The 23171-nt window shown below is 52.7% G+C and overlaps 1 protein-coding gene across 6 annotated transcripts in view; it reads right to left on the bottom strand.

Annotated features, from left to right (window-relative positions):
• Nucleotides 1-1018: 1018 nt before the first annotated feature.
• GRAMD1B (GRAM domain containing 1B) overlaps nt 1019-23171 on the bottom strand; it is a 187999-nt gene continuing 165846 nt past the window's right edge. For all 6 annotated transcript variants that reach the window (XM_061440638.1, XM_061440639.1, XM_061440640.1 and 3 more), the window contains 9 exons: nt 20924-21067; nt 19799-19917; nt 19412-19554; nt 17231-17334; nt 16207-16410; nt 14914-15004; nt 10645-10752; nt 10038-10155; nt 1019-6166 (listed from right to left, as the gene is read on the bottom strand). In XM_061440638.1, the coding sequence (XP_061296622.1) occupies nt 6077-6166; nt 10038-10155; nt 10645-10752; nt 14914-15004; nt 16207-16410; nt 17231-17334; nt 19412-19554; nt 19799-19917; nt 20924-21067 (1121 nt within the window). In that variant the 3' untranslated portion in view covers nt 1019-6076. The remainder of the gene's footprint in view (nt 6167-10037; nt 10156-10644; nt 10753-14913; nt 15005-16206; nt 16411-17230; nt 17335-19411; nt 19555-19798; nt 19918-20923; nt 21068-23171) is intronic.

Below are 23171 nucleotides of genomic sequence, written 5' to 3'. Positions count from 1 at the left end.
CTGCTACACACATTCCGGCTTCTACTTGCTCTCCCAGCCTGCATCAATTCTTGAACTCAAAATCACTGGATACAAGCCCAGAGAATGCAAACTACATTTAATAGTCTAGAATTAAACACATCATCTCCCCATCTCCCTTCCTTCCTTACCTACCCAAATACACAGGAATCCGAGTCTCTGTGTTCTCACCTGAATGACATCACACAAGTCTCCTGCCAGGTGGTGGAGGGGTTCCCAGAAAGGAAGACCTAGTAAAGGAGGGCCCCCCCCTTACCAGGTCATCTAACATAAATAAAGTAAAGCTGTCCGCCAATGTCCATCTTCCTAGAAGGGCCAAGGCCCCCAAAGGGAGAAGTTACACAAGAAACTGTCATTGGTATTCACAGTCTATCATATGCTTCTGTAATAACAACAGTACTGATTAATAATGAAATCAATATAAAATTATCTTAGTATAGTACTAGCCACTATACTAAGAAACACACATACATATACACCAATGTATTTTATATTATCTAAAAATAAACTTAGGCTTGGAGTAAGGGCTGGGGCCCAAGAACAAGCCTGATAAACAGTGATGCTTCAACCTGGACTCAGATCTGATTCCCAGACTTCTTCTCCATTCCACTTCATGAGGCTGCCGCCCTCCCCTTGGAAGGAGGTCTTAGATGTTGAGTGGCTGGCAGTGCACCTGTGTCTGAGTGAAGGGGTCCCCAACCTTTCTGGCACCAGGGATCAGTTTCATTGAAGACAATTTTTCCATGGACCGGGTGGGTGGGTGGGGTTGGTTTTAGGATGACTCAAGCGCATTACACTTATTGTACATTTTGTATCTAGTATTTTTACATCAGCTCCACCTCACATCATCAAGCTTTAGATCCCAGAGGCTGGGAGCCCCTGCCTGAGCTTGTCTGCAAACAGATGCCTTCCAGGCTTGCGGTGACACCTGGGAAGACCAAAAACATCTGGGACAACAAGCACTGATGAACCAAGCAATGAACACACACACCATTCATGATTCGTAGTTCAGCATTTTTTTCTTTTAATTCATACTGTACTTCCATGGCTCTAGCTACTTTACATTAAGATTGAACCGGGAAGCCTTGAATGTTTCTAGGTACTAGCAGTAAGTTTTCAGACCTTGCGCACAGCGCCAGGCGAAGTAAGTTACAGATCCAAATGCAGATGGCCAGAGAATTCAACTGCATTCCTTCCCTAGTATGGCCCAGTGCAGGTGTTGGGGGCTGCTCCCTCTGCCTCACCCCACTCCACCCCAGGTCAGGATTATCCAGGAGCCGCGGTGGCCTCTGACCCATCCCTCCCCACCTTGGAGTCCAGGTTGAGTCAGGGGGAAAGCACCATGGGTTTGGGAAGATGATATCGTCCATGCAGAGAGTGGTCTGGCCCTAGAGTGCAGGACAGAGAAACGTGGGAGCCACACACTGGTGCTGGCAACGATGGCTGCTTTTATTCAGCAATCTCGGCGCGCGGCACCCAGGCCTACTCCCCAGATGGAGTCAGCTGTTCCCGCCTGGAGCAGAGGCCCCTGTTTTGCTTCTGCAGCATCTCCTCGTGTTGAGAGAAGTAGGCAGGGCCGAGGGGCAGAAGTGACAACGTCCTTTACGCCTTCACACGTCGGGTACATCGTCCGGCATCAAACTCCTAGCAGGCAAGGTGCTTCTCGCCAGCAGCCAAGGCTCCAATCCGGGCTCCCAGGCCTGCTGAGGGCCTCGAGTTACAACAGAAAACAATGCCCAAGACCCCTGAGCTTCACACAGAACATCGGAACCGGGAGCTGGCTGGGCCCGTCACAGCCATGGCCGGAGCAGGAGTGAGGTAACGAGGTGGGCAGAGAGGTGCGGGGGGAGCTCTCTACACCATGTGCAAGTTCCTGCTCCACATCAAGAAAGCAGGGGGGTGAAAAGACGGCCTTCCAGAAAAATGTTCCTCCCGGACCCAAAACCAAATCTTCTGGAAGAAAACTAGAGGTGGAGGGGAGTGGGGCCAGCCCTGCTGGAAGTTGGGGGATAAGGGCAGAGGATGCAAGTGGTGGATGCGGTGATTGTCCCATTGCCTAGAGACGAAGGTTGGAGGAGGAGAGGGTCAGGAAGAGAGGTTCTCAAGCTTCCTAGTGGAGTGGGCAGGTGCAGTCAGGGGATGCCCTGCCACCTGGGGGAAGAGAGGAGAGTGCTTTTCTCCTGGGGCCCCTGGGAAGATGGGCCGGCCTTGGCTGCTCTGCAGAGCTAAAGATGAAGCATAGAGGGCACAGGAAAGATCCTGCTGAGACCACACAGTCCAGAAAGATCCTTCCCTTAATCCCGCCTCTAAGATTTCACCCTAGAGATGCTGCCTGCAAACTTATAGACACGGTCAAGCTTGTGTCACGGACACGGCAATGAAGAGAATCCACTTCTCTTAAAGCATTCCTCTAGGTTTCTTGGTCCTCCGCCTTCCTTGTAATCCCAGGTTCTTAGTGTCAGTGTTCTAAGGCAACCCAAGGATTTTAGCCAAAGCTCCATACTTAATCCAAACCCCAATGAGGTTAGAGACAAAAGAGAGGTGGTCAAATCAGGAATGACTTCTCCCCACCTTTTGCTCTAGCAAAGAGAAAGAAGGATGGACAGATGAAAGGCTTCACGGCCCAGGAATGGAAGACAAGCTTAGTCCAAGATGATGTCCTTCTTCCCACCCTCCTCCTCTTTCCAGCTTACAAAAGTTCCAAGGAAGGAACTCTCGGAAACTAAGACTAGGCCAACAGAGGAAGAAACACCCTCCCAGGTTAACACTGAACAACACAGCAAGCTTGATCTCTCTTTCTCATCTCCCTTTCCCACCCATTCATTGGACCTCCCTAGTCCTCTTAGCCCTTAGAATAAAGTTTTACTACCCTGGATTTCCCGGGAACCCTGACACTACCCTACAACTCATCTAAACACCAGAGAAGCTCTTGTCCAGAAGGCCTGTCCTCTCTTGGCAGGGCGCCTTCCAAGTTAGAGAAAGCCCAGCCTGGCCAGGCTCTGACCCAGCCTCCAAGACCATGTGAAAGCTAGAGCTGACCTTAGGATAGTCTAGGTCAGGCCCTGAAGCTTAGAGGGAGCGTGTGTATGTGTGTGTGACTTGTCCAAAGGTGGGGCCAGGACTCAGGCCCAGGTCTCCTGACCCTCTCAGACCAGTGCCGTTACCGAGAGCTCCAAACTGCTGATCCTACTGTGCTGCAAAGCTACCCCTTTGTCCCAGGATGGGGACGGGGCAGCAGAGAGTCACAGACATGGCTGGCCTTGCCAACACCAGCCTCGTCAATTCCCCGCCCCCAGTCAGTGGGAGTGGACTGCAAACCTTACTATTGTTCTCACCTGTCTAGAAACTGCAAAACCTTTTGCAGAAAGTGCAAACACTCACATGTCTCACTACATGATGCAGAAAGACTCCTGTATAACTGAGTTCTTATGTAGGAAAGGGAAAAAAAAGCCCTGGCGAGGAGAAATAACCTCAGAAACGGCAGTTTTAACACTCCCTTACAAGCCAGGCTGCCAGCCACAAGTTACCATGTCATTTACATGTTTCACTCCCAGACTGATCTGCAAGAGTGAGGTCCCTTCTCTTTGACAGGTTATCGAGTAAAAGGGAACAGCTTTTGTCTGGGAGTGAACAGAGGTGTTGGTTTTCTCCTGGTTTGAGAAAATGCCTATAAATGATCCAAGATTCTTAGAAATGAGGCAAGCCAAGAGACGCTTCCCATGTGTACACACTCTCTCCTGCCCAAACCCCCAGAAATCCAGAGGGTTCCTCGCAGAGTTCCCTGTCACTGCTTCTGCCTGAGAGGGGCCTGTGAGCTGAAGCCAAAGTAAAACAATCCCACAGAGTCAGGCCTACCTCCACCACTTTATTGCCAGCAAATAGCCCTTTTCAAGTCACCCTGAAGGTCCCAATACACTATTTTTAATAACTGAATAATTTAAATAAATAAATATGCATGGAATAAATTAGAGAATTTACCATTTGTCCTTTCAAAAGTTTCTGAGAATACTTTTGACTTCTAGCTACTCCAACAAGAAAGTTCTTAGCAGCCTGCACTCTGCAGCTTGGGTCCTGTAAGCTTTGATGCTCATCAGGGTCTCCCATTCAAAGTCCTGGTCAGGGCTGATCTTGACGGGCTGGCCTGTGGGCACATGCACCCTTCACAAGGATTCCATGCAACTCTATTTCCTCGTATCTCCTTTTCTAAACGAGGGCTATCAGTTCCAGATGACCCTCATGGAACCTTCTCATCCTACCTGGTTGCAGCATCTTTCTGTCTTCTCTTCCTACCCTTAGGGCAATAACAAGAACCTCTTTTTCAGACAGAATGAAAAGTTAAAAACCTTTTTTTAATTGCCAAAGTGGGATGCTCAGGCCAGTCCAAGAGAATATAATATAGCTCTTCTTTTTGGCTAGGTGAGTGATCAACTCTCCCTTCCCTCTGCCTGTTCCATTAAGAGGTCTGCTAGAACAAGAAATCTGGAAGAGCTCTCCTTGCCAAATTGGTATAATCCCTTCCTGATAAGAATCTCTACAAGCCCTGTCCGGAGCTGGCAGGATTCCTTGGGTCATCACAGGAAGAAACAGCAGTTAGTGTGAAGGATGCTAAGCACGTGCAACAGGGCCCCATGAGGTCAGAAGAATCACGGGTTCTGTAAGCCAGCCCCCAAAGGCCCTCAACAACTCACTTTCCTAACCCATGGCCTTCTTCCTATTCCTTAATGATCTCATACCTCTCTTGGGCCAGAGGCCAGGGAAGGCTTTGCTCCTCCTGCTAGAACTTCCATTCCTAACTCAGATAAACAGGGTCTGGAACAGCCCCGAGTGGGGCAGACTTGATTGGCTTTTTCCTGCCCAAACCCATACACTGGGGCCAAATTCATTCCTTCCAAGGCTTGGGTCTTCTTTCATGGGCAAAGTATCTCAGATAGTCATCTCCCTTGACTAAGTAGGTTCCTCAACGAGAGGAAATGATGCTGGCAGCCAGAAAGTGCGTGGATGTTGGTGCTCACTACTTAAACAGGAACTCTGTGGTGAGACCCTCCATTCCGTCCATGGCTAATACATTCACCTTCTCAAACCCTGGAGGTCCTAGAACACCCTGATTCACCCTAGAAATCAAAAGACAGCTCAAAGGGAAGGGGTTAGAGCCACAGACCTGACTTGCTTACAATCACTGAAAGAGAAGTTTACAAGATCAAAAACGCTCCACCCTGACTAATAAACAATGTGCTCTTAGGGCACAGAGGAAAAATAGGGCTTTAGGCACTAAAAAGTGACACTTCACCCAGATCCAGCCTGGGAAAAGACCAGAGAGAAGGGGTGGGGTGGGAAAGGAAGGAACCCCCACCCTTACTGGGTCCACGCCCCACGCAGGTTAGAGGAAGGTGCAGGGGGTAATGGAGGAGGATGCCCTTCATCAGAACACCAGCCCTTAGGAGCCTGCAGCCACGAAGCCCACACCCTTCAGAGACGCCTGCCCAGCCGGCCTGCGGGACCCCTTCACGGGACTCGTGGAGCGCGGTCCACACACATGGGACAGCCTTGTACAGTGGAGCTTAGATCAGGCTCCTGCCCTGGACGCTTCCTCTTTCCCAAGAGAACATCTTGGGGGAAGCGTGGGGTAGGGAAGAAAAGATTCTCTTCTGTTTTGGAAACAAACCAAAAGGGGATTCGGGAATGAAGCACCTTAAGCAATGCCCCCCTTGAGACCTCTGCTTGCGACCCCAGGGTCTTCACAGGCATAACTTTGGCTCGACATCTCCCTTCTCAGAGCCGAGAGTGGTCAGCAAGGAAAAGGGTGGGGACGACAGGATGGGGAGCAGGAGGGTCGGGGGAAGTCGGTGCTGAGAGGCGGTCCCTGCCCTCCTCGGCGCTCCGCCGGCCAGCACAGGGGGCGGCCCTGCTCCTTCTCCCTGGTACATAGGCATTAGCTCTTTTTAAAATCTGTATATAATATATATATTTATATCTGTATATATATATATTTATATATATTTATATGGTCTCTGTACATGTATTGCACAGGCCTCCTGCAGCCACCCCAGCTCCTGCCTTGTCAGTGGTACCGGTTCCTCTTCTCTTCGCTTTCTGACGTGTAGTCTCGGGACCTGATGCCGTTCTGAAGATTGATGAGTGAGTCCTTCATCTGTAAGACAAGGAAGCGTACCCCAGCCCGGGTTTGTGCCCTCAAGTGGGCTTCTCCAGCCAGCAGCACCCACCGCGCCTGAGTATGGGAGGTCCCCTGCCACGCCAGGGAGCTGAGGGCAGGCTCCTAAAAGAGGGTGGTTCTCCAGGGACACAGCCTCAGGGCGAAGGGGGACAGCTGATCTATTAATAGCACTGGGCACCCCCAGGGTATGGGTCGCTGTGTCACTGAGTCTCACCCCGCCCTCACCCCATGGTTCTCGTTGCTCTGAATTAAGAATTCTCTCAAAGTTTCCACTGCCATCGGGACCTGCATACAAGGCCACTGGCTTGGCTGGCTTGGTCTTCTCCTCACTCAGCTTGGCTTCCTGCTGATCCCAAGTATACTGCCCTCCTATCCTGGAACAGTTGCCACGCTGTCCTCCCCAGCTCAAACACTTCTCTCTTGCCCATCAATCTTATGCATCTACTATTTTTTTTATAAAGCTTTTTTTTGTTTTTTGATATGGACCACTTTTAAAAGTCTTTATTGAATTTGTTACAATATTGCTTCTGGGGACTTCCCTGGTTGTCCAGTGGCTAAGACTCTGCACTCCCCATGCAGGGAGCCCGGGTTCAATCCCTGGTCAGGGAACTAGATCCCGCATGCCCCAACTAAGACCCAGCACAGCCAAATAATTAAACAAAAGTAAATATTTTAAAAAATATATTGCTTCTCTTTTGTTTCTTGGTTTCTGTGCCATGAGGCATGCAGGATCTTACCTCCCTGACCAGGGATCGAACCCTGTACCCGCTGCGCTGAAAGGAAAAGTCTTAACCACTGGACCACCAGCGAGGTCCTTCCCCCATCTACTGTGAAGCCCCAGAACAAACCCAAACTCTCTCTGGCTCACAGCCATCTCTCTCCCTCCTGGCCTTTCATGTACCACTCCCTAGGGTTCTGTACTGCAGTCATCTTTAATGCCTTTGTTTCAGGTGTGTTGAGACTGCACTGTCCTATCCTTCCTTTATTCACCACGGGTGCCACGCAGGGAGCTGAGAAGGCTCCTGGCTGTACCCATATCACTGAATTAACGGAATCCTAACTGAATTTCTTAACCTCCTGTAAGAAACACACGCATCCCACATCACAGGATGGAGTCTACATGGGGCAATTCCAGCGAGAGAATCCTAAAATGAGGTCCCCCGCAACACATGTTTCAACCCTGGCTCTGGATAAGCTGCTTTGTTACAGCCCAGGACAGAGAACATTTCACGGGTCAATAGTTAAGGATTTTGAGAACCTCTGATTTCTCTGCTTAATCCACCACTTTCTTCTCTTTAGTTCTCCTGTATCCTCTGCTCAGTAGGGATGAGGGACTCCTTAATGTTCTTTTAAAGGGAATGGAATGATGGGAATCCCCTGGTGGTCCAGTGGTTAGGATTTGGTGTTTTCACTGCCAGGACCTGAGTTCAATCCCTGGCTGGGGAACTAAGATCCTGCAAGCCACAAAGAGTGGCTAAAAAAAGGAAAAAAAAAAAAAAAAAAGGGAACAGAAGACACTGATTTTTTTTTAAAGATTTTTTTGATGTGGACCATTTTTAAAGTCTTTATTGAGTTGCTTCTGTTCTATGTTTTGGATTTTTGGCCGCAGGCATATGGGATCTTAGTTCCTTGATCAGGAATGGAACCCATAGCCTCTGCATCTGAAGCTGAAGTCTTAACCACTGAACTGCCAGAGAAGTTCCAAAACACCAATCTTAATGCTTGTAGAGTCAAGTCTGCATACATACTAAGTTGCTCAGTCGTGTTGGACTCTGCAACCCCATGGATGGTAGCCCTCCAGTCTCCACTGTCCAAGCTATTCTCCAGGCAATACTGGAGTGGGTTGCCATTTCCTCCTCCAGGGAATCTTCCTGACCCAGGGATTGAACCTGCATCTCTTATGTCTCCTACATTGGAAGGTGGGTTCTTTACCATTAGCACCAACAGGGAAGCCCATAGATTCGAGTCTACTAGGCTACAGATCTGATGGCCCCAAGCTCCTCCTGAAGGAGACCTGCCCTGAACAGGATTCCACGGCTGGGAGAGGATCAGGTCATCCAGTAACTGCCCCTGCCCCCTTAATCCCTAAGCCCCTCACCCCACGTATCACCTCGTTACCCAGGGAGCACTTTCAGAGGTGGAACCACAGTCCTTCGAAGCAGCCCATCCCATTTCTGGACTGCTCTAACCATAAGGCGGAGAAGGCAATGGAAACCCACTCCAGTACTCTTGCCTGGAAAATCCCATGGATGGAGGGGCCTGGTAGGCTGCAGTCCATGGGGTCGCTAAGAGTCGGACATGACTGAGCGACTTCACTTTCACTTTTCACTTTCATGCATTGGAGGAGGAAATGGCAACCCACTCCAGTGTTCTTGCCTGGAGAATCCCAGGGACGGGGGAGCCTGGTGGGCTGCCGTCTATGGGGGTCGCACAGAGTCGGACACGACTGAAGCGACTTAGCAGCAGCAGCAGCAACCATAAGGAGTCTGCTTCTAGTTGATGACTCAGAAATCAGATACCCTGTAACTTCTGGCCCTAGTTCAGTCCCTCTTCTAGCTGTTAGACCCCAACCTCTGAGACTGTCCTCTTCTGCTCACCCACCCAGTCTTCCCTGTTTCCGAGCACATCTTTAATTCTATCGTTCTTCCTGATGCGCCAGAGTTCCAGACTCCTTGCTATGCTGTCTACCCTCTTTTGATAAAAAAAAAAAAAAAAAAACGCGTTCCTTAAACGTGGCTCCAGTACTCTAACACGTGATACTTTAAACCCACTGGGGCTTCCCACATGACACAGTGGTAAAGAATCTGCCTGCCAAGGCAGGAGATGCAGGAGACTCAGGTTCAGTCCCTGGACTGGGAAGATCCTCTGGAGAATGAAGTGGCATGGATTCTTGTGGAATCCAGTATTCTTGCCTGGAAAGTTCCATGGACAGAGGAGCCTGGTGGGCTACAGTCCATGGGGTCACAAAGAGTCAGACACAACTGAGCGTGGGCTAAACCCATTAAGCTGGATCCTGGTAGTTGAATTAAAATTCTCTCTCCTTAATTGAGAACTAAGAGACCAAACCATGAAGGAGAAAAAAAATTTAATATTAATGAGTGCCTATGTGCCATCAGAGCAAATGTGACAGCAGTTTCATGAAGCAACGATTACAATTTCCATTTTATAGATGAAGAAATGGAAGGTCACAGATACAAAATCCTTTACTTAAGGTCAAAAAACTAGTTAGTGGCAAGGGGAGGATCCCACCTTTGATGAAATGAAGTTAATGATTTCGCCCCAGGAGGACTGTCTTAAATAGATGCATTTAGGTTTCAGATAGCAAGAAGCAGCAGGAAGAAGATGTTACAAAAACAAGACACAGTACAACCTTCTTTTCAGACTTGCAGCACAGCCTTGGAGGAGAAGCCATGTCCTGAAGGCTGGGTGTCGTGTCTGTGTTTTGAGGGCAATAGGTGGTGGAGGACGGATGGAACACATCAAAAGGAACTAGAAAGACATGCCCTCTGGGAAGATAAATCTCAGTAAAAAGGGAGCTATCTCTTTAAATGCCTGTCAGATGGCTATGGCTTACCGAGAAAAAAAAAAATAGCTCTCCTTCCATCTAATCTATAGTTTTTTCCTCTTGCAAATCCACTGTGTTATTTCACTGATGTAACTTTGGGGAACCTGGGTGTTTCCAACAGCTCACTCAAGGATGGCTCTAAAACGAGAACCATTGCTGGCCTGGAGAAGAAAGGATGGAGGAGGAGGTCTGGTGGAGGGAGACGGTGCTCCTCTCAGAGCGCAGGGAAGACGGTCTGTGTCTAGAAGCCCAGGGCAAGGAGGGCAGGTAGGGGCCTCTCACCTGGTCAAGAAGCATCACCGAGGATTTGATGATCTCCCTCCATTTCTGGAGCTCAGTATCGTGGTACTTTTGCTGGGACTCTAAGAGCTGGGCCCACTCTGTCTGGGACTGGGGTAACCTGTGGGGTAGGAAAAGGGGTGCCCCAGCAGCTGGAGTTATGTCCCGTGTGCCCAGACCCCACATCAGGGTGCTCTGTCCTTGGCGGGTTCTCCTGTGCCCCAAACCAGAAACAGACTGAACTACAGGGACAACTGTCAGAGCTCATCCACGGACTCATTCCCAAGGGCTACCCACCCCCACCCCGACCAAGGGCAGCAGGGCCGTCCCAGAGACTGAGAGGCAGGCGCTAGGACATGCAGGGGGTAGGGAGGGTGGCGAGGGAAGAGGCTGGGGTTACCGAGACTGAGAGGCAGGCGCTGGGACACGCAGGGTGTAGGGAGGGTGGCGAGGGAAGAGGCTGGGGTTACCGAGACCGAGAGGCAGGCGCTGGGACACGCAGGGGGTAGGGAGGGTGGTGAGGGAAGAGGCTGGGGTTACCGAGACTGAGAGGCAGGCGCTGGGACATGCAGGGGGCAGGGAGGGTGGCGAGGGAAGAGGCTGGGGTTACCTTTCTTGGAGCCGGAGACCCTGCCAGGCAGTGAGGGTCTGGGTGGTGTACTCCAGCATCCAGAGTTTGTAGAAGAGCATCACATTGAGGATGACCAGCAGCACCAGACTGAGGAGGAGATTGGGGGAGGGGGCAGGGGGCGGAAACAGCAGCCGTGAGGTGGAGTCTAGGAGGGCACCCTCCCTCTCAGAGGCAGGGATGTGCCCCACCCCAGAGGCCACCGTCCTTGACCACTGGGTCACCTGAAGCACCGCAGTGAGTAAGTGAGCTGGGGAGGTGGCGGGAGGAATGCAGCAAGGGGGAGAGACAGAGAGAGAGACGCACTCTCACCTGTAGGGGCTGGGGCACAGCAGCAGGACCATGGAGGGGTGTGTGGGATGCAGGCCTCAGCAAGGAGAGACACACACCACCCAGAAGTGGGTGCTGGGGAAGAGAGGTGGATGGAGAGGAAGAGAGATGAGGGGGTGAAAGAAGCGATCAGACAGCACCTGAAACAGATCCTAATGGGAGCAAGGAAGAAAAGTGGGGAGGAGGCAGAGGTTAGAAACAGACTCGTGCGGGGAAGGGGAGGCTGCGCCTAACTTGAGCCAGAGAGAGTGAGAAAGAAACACCAGGAGCAGAGAAAACAGCAGATGAGAACAGTGAGCGAGGAAGGGATGGGGCAAGCGTAAGTGGACCTTTGGTATCTCAAGGGAGATCAATTGAGACAAGGTTCCTCCTACCAACCCGAACTGCGGGAGGAATTTCAGGGGGGTTCCCAGCTCTGACCCCCGACACCTCCCAGATGTTAGCACAGCTGCCTGAGGGCTCCTGGCTCCTCTGTGCATCTGCCAGAGCCCCCCCGGGGGCATGGGGACCAGCAGAGGCTTCCCAGGGATAGGCCGGAGCTACGAGGAGACAGGGAGCTGGGAGGATAAGCAGGGGTCGGACCCAGTGGGGAATGGAGAGTCAGCGAGGGCCTGAGAACTCTCTCCTCTCGGCCTCAGCGGCCTCAAGGTTCATGGGATGGAGAGATGAAGACTCTGGGACAGACAGGATGTAGACACGCAGAACTGGGCACAAAGCCTGGCTCCCAGCTTTGAAGCCTCTTAACTTCCTATCAAGTTTCCCAATAATACCCACTCTACTGGGGTGACTCTGTGCACAGAGGGAGTGTATGTGAAACCCCTCACGAGGGGTGTGGTTACTTTCATTAAAGGAGGAGGTCCAGACACACAGGAAAAGGAATGACAAAAATGGGAAGATAAATAGATGGAAAAAAGACCAACAAAGAAAAGAAAATCTTTGCCACGTCTCTGACCTTTCAAAATGTGTGGTACATATGGCATGTGTTTCTGTGTTTCTCACCCTGGCTTCCGGCACCCGGGAAGGCTGTCTTCCTTAAAGGGGCGCTACAGATCCCTGGGGCTACTCAGCTGTGTTCTTGGGGCTCTGAGCTCTCCACAAGGACTTCTAAGCGATGTACTGAATCTCAACGATACCACCTTTAATTGCACCAGACACCTGGATCTTCTGAAAGCCACCTCTTCAAGGTGCCCTGCAACCACTTCAGCACCTGCATTTGGGACTGTGCTTACAGTCTGGTCTGTGCTCAGCGGAGGCCAAGGGACATCCCTTGACGTGGCTCAAGTGAAGGCCTGAGGGTGGTCTAAACAGAGAAAAGATGCGAGGGTTGGATGGCCAAAGGGCAGGCTTACGGTGGCGTGGGCCACTTAGACAGACACCCTGCATTGTTCTCAAAGGTTCCACTTGCACACTGGGAGCAGACCCACTGCCCGGACGCTCTAGGGTTGAAAGATGAGGTCTGAATATCCTAAACTATCAGAGCTCCAACCTGACTTAATCCACTATACAATTTACTCAGGCCACCTGATCTTCTCTACTTACAACAAAACACAGAAAGAGCTGAAACAGAGCTAACCCAAGGTTAGAGTTTTCTGTTAAGCAAACCCAACATCAGAGATTCAGTTTTGACAGTGGTAGGAATGACATTAAAATGCTGCTGCTCAAAGTGGATTTTCACTGGTCTTACAGTTGTCTTTGTATTTACTTATATAAAAATATGTGGGCTGCTTATGCCATAGTCATAGTCAGAAGACTTGCGTCTATTTTTATGCTACATATTTAGGTGCGGTGAACAAGAGCACCCCCCTCCTGACACTCACGGGCCCCCTCTTGCCACCTGGTCCCCGGTCTGTCCTCAGCCCATCCCCCTTCTCGCGCTCCATACTCGCCGCCATGATGATCTCGTGCACACCATGGCTCTGATGCTACTGACAAATGAATCTGCAACTGCAGCCTAAACTCCCCCTCTAAGCTCCAGGTCCACACTGACAGCTATCTGTCTGTCATGTCCATTCGGACAACCTCAGAAACACTGGGGACTGACAGTATCTTCCGCAACATCTTTTCACTAAGTTCCAGGTTTCTGTCCACGACACAACCCTCACGGCCACGTGGACCCGAAAGTCCTCACTTCGCTATGTAACCAGGTGGCACAAGCCTTAACCTCTGGGCCCTCTCAGCCCCCGGCCCTCAGCCCGACCAGCCCCTCCCGCTGAGATCACTGCCATCTGCTCCACTGGCCTCCCCGCCTCCTGCCTGTTCTTGTCTATTCTGTAACAATGCTGCCGTCAGGGTGATTTTTTTTTAAGTGCAAATCCAACTATGTCAGTGCAGGGCTTCTTTCCCAGTTTCCTGTGGGCAGAGCTGTGTGCCTGCTTCTGTGTTTCTGAAAATGCCTCAGTGAAGGCATGAAAGCTGGGGTGTGGGGTGGGCATCACAGAGCAGGACAGAGCTACGGACAGTCTAGTGCCTGGTACACCCCTGAGAGGGCAGCATCTTGGCAGCTCCTGAGTCCCCAACTCCCTCAGCTGTGCCCCCACATCCCCCAGCACAGCTCCAGGCAGGAAGGGCCAGGCTGTCAGGCCATGGCCCAACCAAGGGGAGGAGGGTTGTCACTCAGCTGTCTGAGCTGCTCCTGCCCAGTGTACGGAAGTCCTTAGAGCAGGCTCTGGGCTTACATGTCAGAGCTGTGTTCTCCCGCTTTGTGTGTTAGTTACTCAGTCGTGTCCGACTCTTTGCGACCCCATGGACTGTAACCCGCCAGGCTCCTCTGTCCATGGGATTTCCCAGGAGTGGGTAGCCATTCCCTTCTCCAGGGGATCTTCCCTACCCAGGAATCAAACCCAGGTCTCCTGTACTGCAGGCAGATTCTGTACCATCTGAGCCCCCAGGGAAGCCCTCCCACCTTACATCCTCATTTCTCTCAATGAACTTCCTGTGCAAGTTACTGAGCCCACAGTTTTATAGCTTATGGCAATGAGTATACATTGCTTACAATAAAATAAGCACACACTTTTCCTGGACTCCAAAGTCTGGACTTTGTCTGGCCACCCAGTCAAGGGTGGGCCCGTAAGTGCACAGTCCCAATGCCCAGCACAGAGCAGACACCCAGAACACCAGCCACAAACAAAAGGGTGGGCTCCTAAAACGCCTGTGGCATCTCTGTATTAGCATTTATCCAACGCTGCTGCTGCTGCTGCTAAGTTGCTTCAGTCGTGTCCGACTATGTGAGACCCCATAGATGGCAGCCCACCAGGCTCCCCCGTCCCTGGGATTCTCCAGGCAAGAACACTGGAGTGGGGTGCCATTGCCTTCTCCAATGAGTGAAAGTGAAAAGTGAAAATGAAGTCGCTCAGTCGTGTCCAACTCTTCGAGACCCCATGGACTGCAGCCTACCAGGCTCCTCCGTCCATGGGGTTTTCCAGGCAAGAGTACTGGAGTGGGGTGCCATTGCCTTCTCCAATGAGTGAAAGTAAAAAGTGAAAGTGAAGTCGCTCAGTCGTGTCCAACTCTTCGAGACCCCATGGACTGCAGCCCACCAGGCTCCTCCATCCATGGGGTTTTCCAGGCAAGAGTACTGGAGTGGGGTGCCATTGCCTTCTCCGATCCAGCACTGCAGTAACCATCAATTCCTGCCCGTCTGACCCACTTGAAATTGAGTTCCTGTCACGGATGCTGTATGCAGCGTTTTCTTCTGAGTCCTGAAGGCCTAGCACACAGTAAAGCACTGAATCAAACAGAAAAAAGCAGCAAAGAGGCAAGGAGTGACAGACAGAGCAACGGATCTGGAGAGATACTAGAGGAGAAAGCAAGAACCGGGGCAGCAGCGAGGCTGTTTGGACGCCTGAGGACAGATGGGGAGGAGGCGGCAGGCGAGAAAGGAAGGGGCGGGAGCAGGGCTGGGGGAGAGCTGGAGTCCCTTACACACAGCTGATAACCAGCAGCAGCTTGGACACGCTCTGCAGGTGGAAACCGCTGGGGCTGTCCTCGGGGATGTGCCGCGTCTGTGTGGAACCTGTGGGGAGAAGGAAGAGGCCATCATCACGCGGCCTGCGAGCCTACCACCAGCTGACATGAGGCTGGTCCTGCACAGAGCTGTCCGTGATGCTGCTGTCTCAGAAACCACGTGCTTCGTGGGTAGCCCTCTGCCCTCTGCAACTAGAAGGGAAGTGACTGAACGGATGAGAAAACCACCCGACCCCTGTAGCTGGGACCTGCAGATGCAGGACAGGGACCTGCAGATGCAGGACAGAGACCTGCAGCCGTGGAAGGCAAACAGCACTGGGCTGGGCCAGAGGCAGCTTTCAGCGCTGGCTTTATCCCTAACCGGCCACGTGATGCTGAGAAAGTCACGTGAACGCTGAGGGTCAGTTTATTCAAGTGAGAAGTTAGTCAGAAGTCCTGTACGTAAAACACACGAATAAGATGGGAGTGCTCTGGCTAAAGCTGGTCGAGGGACATGGAAGGCTGACACCCCCCTCCTCCCCCTGCCTCAACCTCCTCTGATCAACACCCCAGTATCCAGGGAGGGAGGGGCAGAGCATAGTCTGAAAAACCCCTGCTGCAGGTTTCCACGACTGAGCAAAGACAGGAGTGTGTGAACAGCTCCATGGGAGGAGGGAGGCACACGGAGGAGGGGGCCACCTTGGACCCCCTGACCTGTTACGAGGTAACACTGGGGTCTGAGCTTCAGCTTCTCCGGGAGCCTTTCCTGAGAATGCGGACGCTTCAGGCTCAAGCTCATTCAGGGAGCCATGGAGCTCAGGGAACACGGAGGCAAAAACTCAAAAGACACTTTCTGTTCAACAGAGCACATAAGGGTACAGCAGGGGCTGGGGAGCTTAAGGGCAAAAGGAAATAGTAGAGCAGGGGTCCCCAACCTCTGAGATCTAATGCCTGATGTTCGGAGATGGAGCTGATGTAATAATAGTAGAAATAAAGTGCACACTAAATGTAATGAGCTTGACTCATTCTGAAACCACCCTGCCCTCCACCCCAGTCCATGGAAAAACTGTCTTCCACGAAACCGGTCCCTGGTGCCGAAAAGGTTGACGGCCACTGCAGTACAGAATCCAGAGCCTCAGACTTTGTGAGTCGTGAGCCAGTCACACCCAGTCTATCCCAGGCTGCAGGGTGAGTGTGCCTGTGTGCCTGGTACAGGCTGGGAGCTCTGCCCACAGCCCCATGACATCCACCCCGCCCCCGCCTGGCACGCACCTGCCACATGTTTGATCCTGTGGCCCACGTCCTCATCAGTGGGCGTGGTGACGGGGCTCATCACCTCCTCCAGGTGTGGCACCCGCAGGTGGGCATGGGGCCGTTTTCTCCTCCGCACCGTTGGGGGCTTGCTGGCCTTCTCTTTAGGAGACTGTCTGTGCATCTCCGCCAGGTAGGTGCTCTCTGTTTTGGTCAGCTCACTCTCTGTCAGGGTCAAAAGACCACGTAAGAGGCCACGTGCCCTCGCCTCCAACCTAACATACTGACCTCTGGAGCAGCTCTGTCCACTGCTAGCTGAATGCCCTCTAAAAGTACCATGTTCCCATACCGGACTCTGGGGTGTTGCCTGGAGGCCGGGGGTCCCTCAGGCATGCCCCTGAGCCCTAGAAAGTTCTCCTGGGACCCAGCCCAGCCCAAAGCCCTCTTCTGGGTCGTTCGACAGTGTGTAGACAAAGGCTTCCAATGCACACCCTCACATATGCAACCCAGGGCACGGCACATTTCCCAGTGGATGCCTTCAGTGGCTATTTCCTTCTAACAGTATTACCACCAGTGTGTCTAGATCTCAGGCTCATTCTGGGGGGGGGGCGGTCACGGATCCTTTCTATTGTGGTTTAGTCGCTAAGTTGTGTGCGACTCTTTTGTGACCCCATGGACTACAGCCCTTCAGGCTCCTTTGTCCATGGGATTTCCCAGGCAAGAATACCAAAGTGGCTTGTCATTTTCTCCTCCAGGGAATCTTCCTGACCAAGGGATCGAACCCATGTCTCCTGCATTGGCAGGTGGATTCTCTACCACTGAGCCACTAGGGAAGCCCACCCATCACGATTACTATCTCATAAAGGCCGCAGTCAGAGACTCTTAACATGCACACGTTCACATATATGGACCCATTTCTGGGCAGACTCAGGGACCCCATGAAGTCCCCCTCACCTCCTCCGTCTCTCCCTGTGTCCCAGGCCCCCTCCCCTGCCTGAACAGGGACAGAGGGACAGTTCACCCAGCAGCATCGACAGGTGCTCACCCAGGTGGCGGAAGTAGTCCTCCAGCCCACTCCAGAAGTTCTTCTCGATGAATGTTTTCACCAGCCCCCAGGGCTGTTTCCGATAGCGCAGCTCCGTGGAGACCCTGAGGAGCAAGCCAGAACCAAGATCAGCCCTTTCCTGGGTGGACCCTCCTCTGCTGGGAACAGGAAACTTCAGGTTTAAGGTCAAAGCAGCCTCATGCTGCCCTTTACAGGTTCGCATCCATGACCTCATGTGATTTTCCTGGGCACCCCGGGAGGCAGGTGAAGCTAGTGGGGTTATCCTCATTTTAGGGATGGGAAAACTGAGTCTGACAATTTGTAAGCGGACCAAAGACTAACATAAAGGGCCCTGACTCCCAGCTTAGAGCTCACTCGTGACACCATGGGGCCTCCTCCTGGGAGGGCCCAGGGCCCTTCTCTCTGTCTCCAGAGACTTCGAGCCCAAGGCAGAGTCTTGGGCTTCCTAGTTTCCACTGTTAAGAGTTTCACTGGCTACCACCCGCCTCCTGCCTTTCCACCTCCCCAGCACTTTGCCAGCTTCTGCTCTGCCCGTGGGCCTCTTGCTGCCTGGTCTCCTGCAGCATCAGCTCCTTCTGCTCCTGCTCAGCCGCTGCTCTGCTCTCCTGAAGGTTCACTTTTACTGCCAACACTCCTCACGTCTAAGGCTGCCAGCTCTGCCCTCACAAGGAAGAAGAAGGGACCCCTCCCCAGTCCGATGTGTGCACGCCCATGGCCCCTCACCCCGCTCCCAGCAACCACTTCCTGGACTAAGGGTGGGCTCTGTGGGGGTCTAGCTGGACAAGCAGCTACCTCTAAGGAAGCTGGGCAGAAAGGACATCCAGCTGGAAGACCCCCTCCCCAAGGAATCTAGAAGCAAGGAACACAGACCCTGCAGGAGAGGAAGAGAGGGGCTGGAGCGAAGTCAAAGAAGGGAGAGGGTGTGGGAGAGGGAGGAAAAAAGGAAGAAGGAAGGGAGAAGAGAAGGGAGCGGGGAGGGAGAAGAGAAGGAGGAAAAAGAGAAGAGCGGGATGGGAGGGCTTGCTCTCACAGAAGCCAAAAAGGAATTTTTTTTTTAATAAGAAGACAAGAAAGATTCAGACCCTTTTCCAAACTGTGGGTATTCATTTGATCTTCCTGACTCCCCAAAGACCCCTCTGCAACCTTTTATCAAACTCCTATTCAATTTGAATGACACGAATGAATTTCTGCTCCATCAAAGATTTTGGTTTAAGATACAGGTACACGACCCAGTTATTCTCAGATGGGTGTGTGTCTTGGCTTTTCAATCCAAATGATGGGCAAGCTTCTTGAAATGTCAGAGTCTAAATTTCTTCCATCCTCGAAACGCACATCACAGTGCCCTGGACAGCCATAAACAGCATCGGACTAATCACTCAATCAACACTTTCTAACTCCGCTGTGTGCAGGCCCCATCCTGGGTGCTGGGAACAGAGTGATGGGTGGGCTCCTGCTGGCCTGGACGGCTGGAGCCACTGCCATCAGCAAGATGCCCGGAAACTCGCCACATGCCCAGCATTCAGCAGGACAGAAGGGCAGAGATTCGATTCTCTAAGACCTGGGTTTCAGTGCTTGTGACTCTTGGAAAACTTACTCATCTTGTAATGACCCTCAGTTTTCTTACCTGAAAAGTGAGGACAAACTCACCTCCTTGGGTTACTCTAAAGAATCCAGTTCATGGAGGTAAGTAAGTACACAATGCTTATAAACTGCAGACAGTCAGTAAATAGCAGTGGCTCTGATACTTTTACTAAAGAGAGACACAGAGACTTCCCTGGTGGTCCGGTGGCCCAGACTCCTCCCTCTCAGTGCAGGGGCCCGGGTTTGATCCCTGCTCAGGGAACTAGATCCCACGTGCTGCATCTCAGAAAAGATCTTGCCTGCCGCAACTGATGGTGGTGCATGCCGCAAGCAGGGCCTGGTGCAGCCAAGTAAATATTTTAAAACAAAAGAGACAGAGATACACAGAGGAGTGAAGGAAACATGTGGTGGAGAAGCAGGAGCTGTCAGGTTGGGCAGAGGGCATGGGGCGGGTCTTGAGGTATTCAGAGAAAAGACAGAATAAAGAATGAGCTCACAGCCAACACCCCTCGCCTCCCTCCTCCTCCTCAGGAGCACATCAGTGCTGTCTGATAACCTGCCCACCCGCAGAGACAGCACCTGAGTCGACTCTTGTTGCGGGCCACGCGGGTGAGCGTGTAGCGGTTGATGGTGTAGAAGTAGTCGTGATACGGTACATCGTGCGTGAGGACCTCGGCATCGATCACATAGCACTCGCTCTCCTGGCTCGCCTTGTACATGGTCTGCAGGGAAGAAAGGGCGGGGGGACGGGGCTGAAGAGGAGCAAGACGGGAGAAACCCCTCCTTCCCGACGACCTCCCCCAGCCCGCTCCTGACTTCTGAACGGGGACCCAGAACCGAGGGAAACGCAACATCTAAGCACTGTTTCAGGCTGAACATCACTCACGCCCAGATGTTCATCCTGACGTCTTTCTCCTGAATCCTTTACAGCAGAACAGAGGCCGTGCCCGCCCGACCTCAGCTCACCTGTGTCTCCCTGACGGTGGCAGTTTTGGGAGCTAGAGGGTTGGTAAGGGTGATGGTGTAAAGGATCACTCGGCTCTGGTTTCCATTCTCCTCCTTCTTCCACGGATGGAAGATGATATCTGAGGGGAGAGGGGAGCCAGGGGATGAGGGAAGGAAAAAGGCCTGCTGTCCCCACCTCTGAGTGGCCCCCTCCAGCGACCTTCTCTCGGCCTGGTTGCCGACTGGCACCCCCCAAAGGAAGTCAAAGGGCCGGGGGAGGAGGCTGAGAGGAGGGGGCGTCCGAGCAGAAAGAGGCTCATTGTAGACTGGCCGAGGACCTACACAGGCTCCGGAATGCGGATTGTTCTGGACTAGGGCAGGAGGTCCTGCGGGCCACCTACGGGGTGCTGGCAACACTGGAGCTACTGTGACGGGGGCCTGGGATCCTCGGGAAGAAGCCCTCTCCTCTGAGACGTGACCTCCCATTGCTCTCAGCACGCCCCTCCTCCTGGCAGAGGGCTGTGCTGATGCCCAAGGGCTCCTCCGCAGGCCTGGACGCTGAGCAGCCTTACTGGTCTCCGGGGAGCTGCAGGGCGGGAGCAAGGAGCATCCGGTGCAAGGCACTGACTCTGAGAGCCCTAGGTTTGAATCCCCGTTGGGCCCCTTCTCAGCTGCATGATCTTAGGCAGGTAACAGGGGTCTGAGATCCACCGCCCTCCCTGGTATCATGGGGACCACAATACCAGCACCCAGGGCAGACTGGAGGACTGAATGAGACAAGACAGGGTCAGGAGCCTGGTGGGTGCAATGTGCCAACCAGGACATGGCAGCTGCTGCTCTTAGCTAGATGCTGAGCCCTGGGGGTTCCTGTTCACCGCTGAGCCTTTGGGGGCTGGTACTGAAGGTCCGGGTGCAGAGGACAAGTACAGCCACAGTGGCGTGGAGAGGAGCAGCTGGCAGGGCCCCGGGAGCTCCAGAACCACGTGCAGCCAGAGAGGGAGTGCCCTGGGCCATCAGGTGGCTGGGAAAAGGAGGGTGTACATCAGGTGGCTGGGAAAAGACGGGTGCATCGGAGGGGAGGAGAGGAGAGCAGAGCAGACAGAGAGGGAAGGGGTGGGAGGCACCAGCCTGGGGAGGGGCACGGACCTGAGAAGCGCCGCTGCTCCATGAAGTCCCGCTGGAAGGGTGAGTCAGTGAACAGGAGGTCATAGAGCTTGTCCACGCTGAAGTTGAAGACTTCGTTCACGTACTGCCGGCCACTCAAGTCCTCGTAGAAGGCTTGGACCTCCCCTGCACAGAGAGGATGAGGAGGGTAGGCTGGGAAGATGAGGGACACCCCAGGGACACCCCCAGGGCACTTATGTCTCTGCGGTTAATATGGGAATGGCCGCCAAGGCTCAGAGGAGGCCTCGGGTGGGGTGGGGGAGCCCTGGCCTCCTCCGTTTGTGGCTTCGTGTCCGCTGGCCCCATTCCTCGGCTGGCACGCACGCTGGATACCAAGGGGACTAGTGCAACGGGACTGCAGTTCCATCCCATTCACTCATCCTTCACAAGAGCTCGTGGAGCCGCTACTCGCCCTTACACTTTCAGCCTTCCAAAGTAAAGTGGTCTTTTAGACCTAAGTTTAAATACAATCAATGACTACTCCCTGGGCCTGCCGGACGGAACCCAGAGGATCAGTTACCAACTGTCTGTAAGTTAAACCACGAATGACAGCAAATGCCATCGCAGCCCAGGGCACAGGTGTGTCCAGGGACGCTTATGAGTCTGTTTATATAAAAGCTTCTAGGCTGGACTACGGGGCGGAGATCTGTGATGTGTAAGGTCTGCTCTCCTTCCATAAAGCAGCCTCTACCCCCATGACTTCATAAATGTCATTTTCTACAAGAAGAAAGTTTCAGAGTACAGGTGTGTGCATGCTCAGTCGCTCAGTCATGTCCAACTCTGCAATCCCATGTATATACAGACTATAGCCAGCCAGGCTCCTCTGTCCATGGGACTTTCCAAGCAAGAATACTGGAGTGTGTTGCCATTTCGTTCTCCAGGGGATCTTCCTGACCAGGGATCGAACCCATGTATCCTGCATAGGCAGGCAGATTCTTTACTGCTGAGCCACGCAGGAAGTCCCTCAGAGCACAGGAGAGTTGCTCAAACCTCAGCACTCCTCCTGAGCCCTCAGCACCACACAGGACGTGATTGAGGGACCCACAAGGGCTGGAGTCTGATCTCAAGCAGGATGCTGACATTTCTGGCATCCCTGTGACCCTGAGAAGGCCAGGGCATCCTGGAGGGTCCATGCCCACGACTGTGCAGGATCAGGACTGTGGAGCACAGTCGGGAGGGACGCTCATTTCTCAGTTTACAAGAGCGGCACCCCAGTTATCACACAGTGACCACCCGTGCAGCCCTAGACGGCAGTGGCAAAGCAACCACAGGTGAGATACTGCTATAGGTGACTCACAGGAGAGACTGACCACAGACGGAGAAGTGGGCACTGCTGGCCCAGCCTCACAAGTCCAACCCCACCAGCAACTCACAGTGCTCGTCAACCACACTCATGAACACTGAGCATCTGGCCTCTCGCCCCGGAATGTAAGAGGCACCATGTTCCTGGGCGAGGGTGAGAGGCCAACCCTCTGCAGGAGGGAAGTAAGAAGCCACCTACTTAGAAATGCCAGAGAAGCACCATCTCCACAGTCTATCTGACAGCAACAGACTAGGTCTGAAACCCTTATGCTGAGTCAAAGCAAGTGTCTATTAAAACCTAACTAATTTTCCAGGGGCTTCCCTGGTGGTTCAGGTGGTAAAGAATCTGCCTGCCAACACAGGAGGTGCCGGTTTGATCCCTGGGTCTGGAAGATTCCCTGGAGGAGGAAATGGCAACCCACTCCAGTATTCTTGCCTGGGAAATCCCATGGACAGAGTAGTCTGGGGGGCTACAGTCCATGGGGTCGCAAAAGAGTCAGTCATGACTGAGTGACTAACTTTCTCCATTGAGAGTGTTTTTTTTCAAGGCTGCCACTAAATCCCACAGTCAGCTCCTATGGTTGATCAGCTCCTATGGTTGATCAGCTCTTCCTGTCTGAACACTTTCTATTCTTAGTCTCTAGGAAAACAAGCTCTCAGGTCACGGCTACTTCTTCTCCATCTCTTTGTTGGTCAGACACGACCATGAATTTCCAGGGGCAGAGGGCTGGTACTTTGCTGGTGGCATAAACACTGATGGGCAGAGCTGTAGGAAAGCCAGTGCCAACATGCAATGACAAGACTAAACGGCAGGATAAAGCACTGCCCGCTGAGCAAAGACAGACAACTATGAAACGACAAGGATCCTACACTGAGTACCCCCAAAAAGGGATATGTGCTAATAACAAGAGTATCTTTTTTAAAAAAG

Source organism: Bos javanicus, chromosome 15 (genome assembly GCF_032452875.1).
Source record: "Bos javanicus breed banteng chromosome 15, ARS-OSU_banteng_1.0, whole genome shotgun sequence".
Lineage (NCBI taxonomy): Eukaryota > Metazoa > Chordata > Mammalia > Artiodactyla > Bovidae > Bos > Bos javanicus.
The sequence above is the reverse complement of the archived record's forward strand: the minus strand, read 5'-3'. Positions and strand labels throughout refer to the sequence as shown.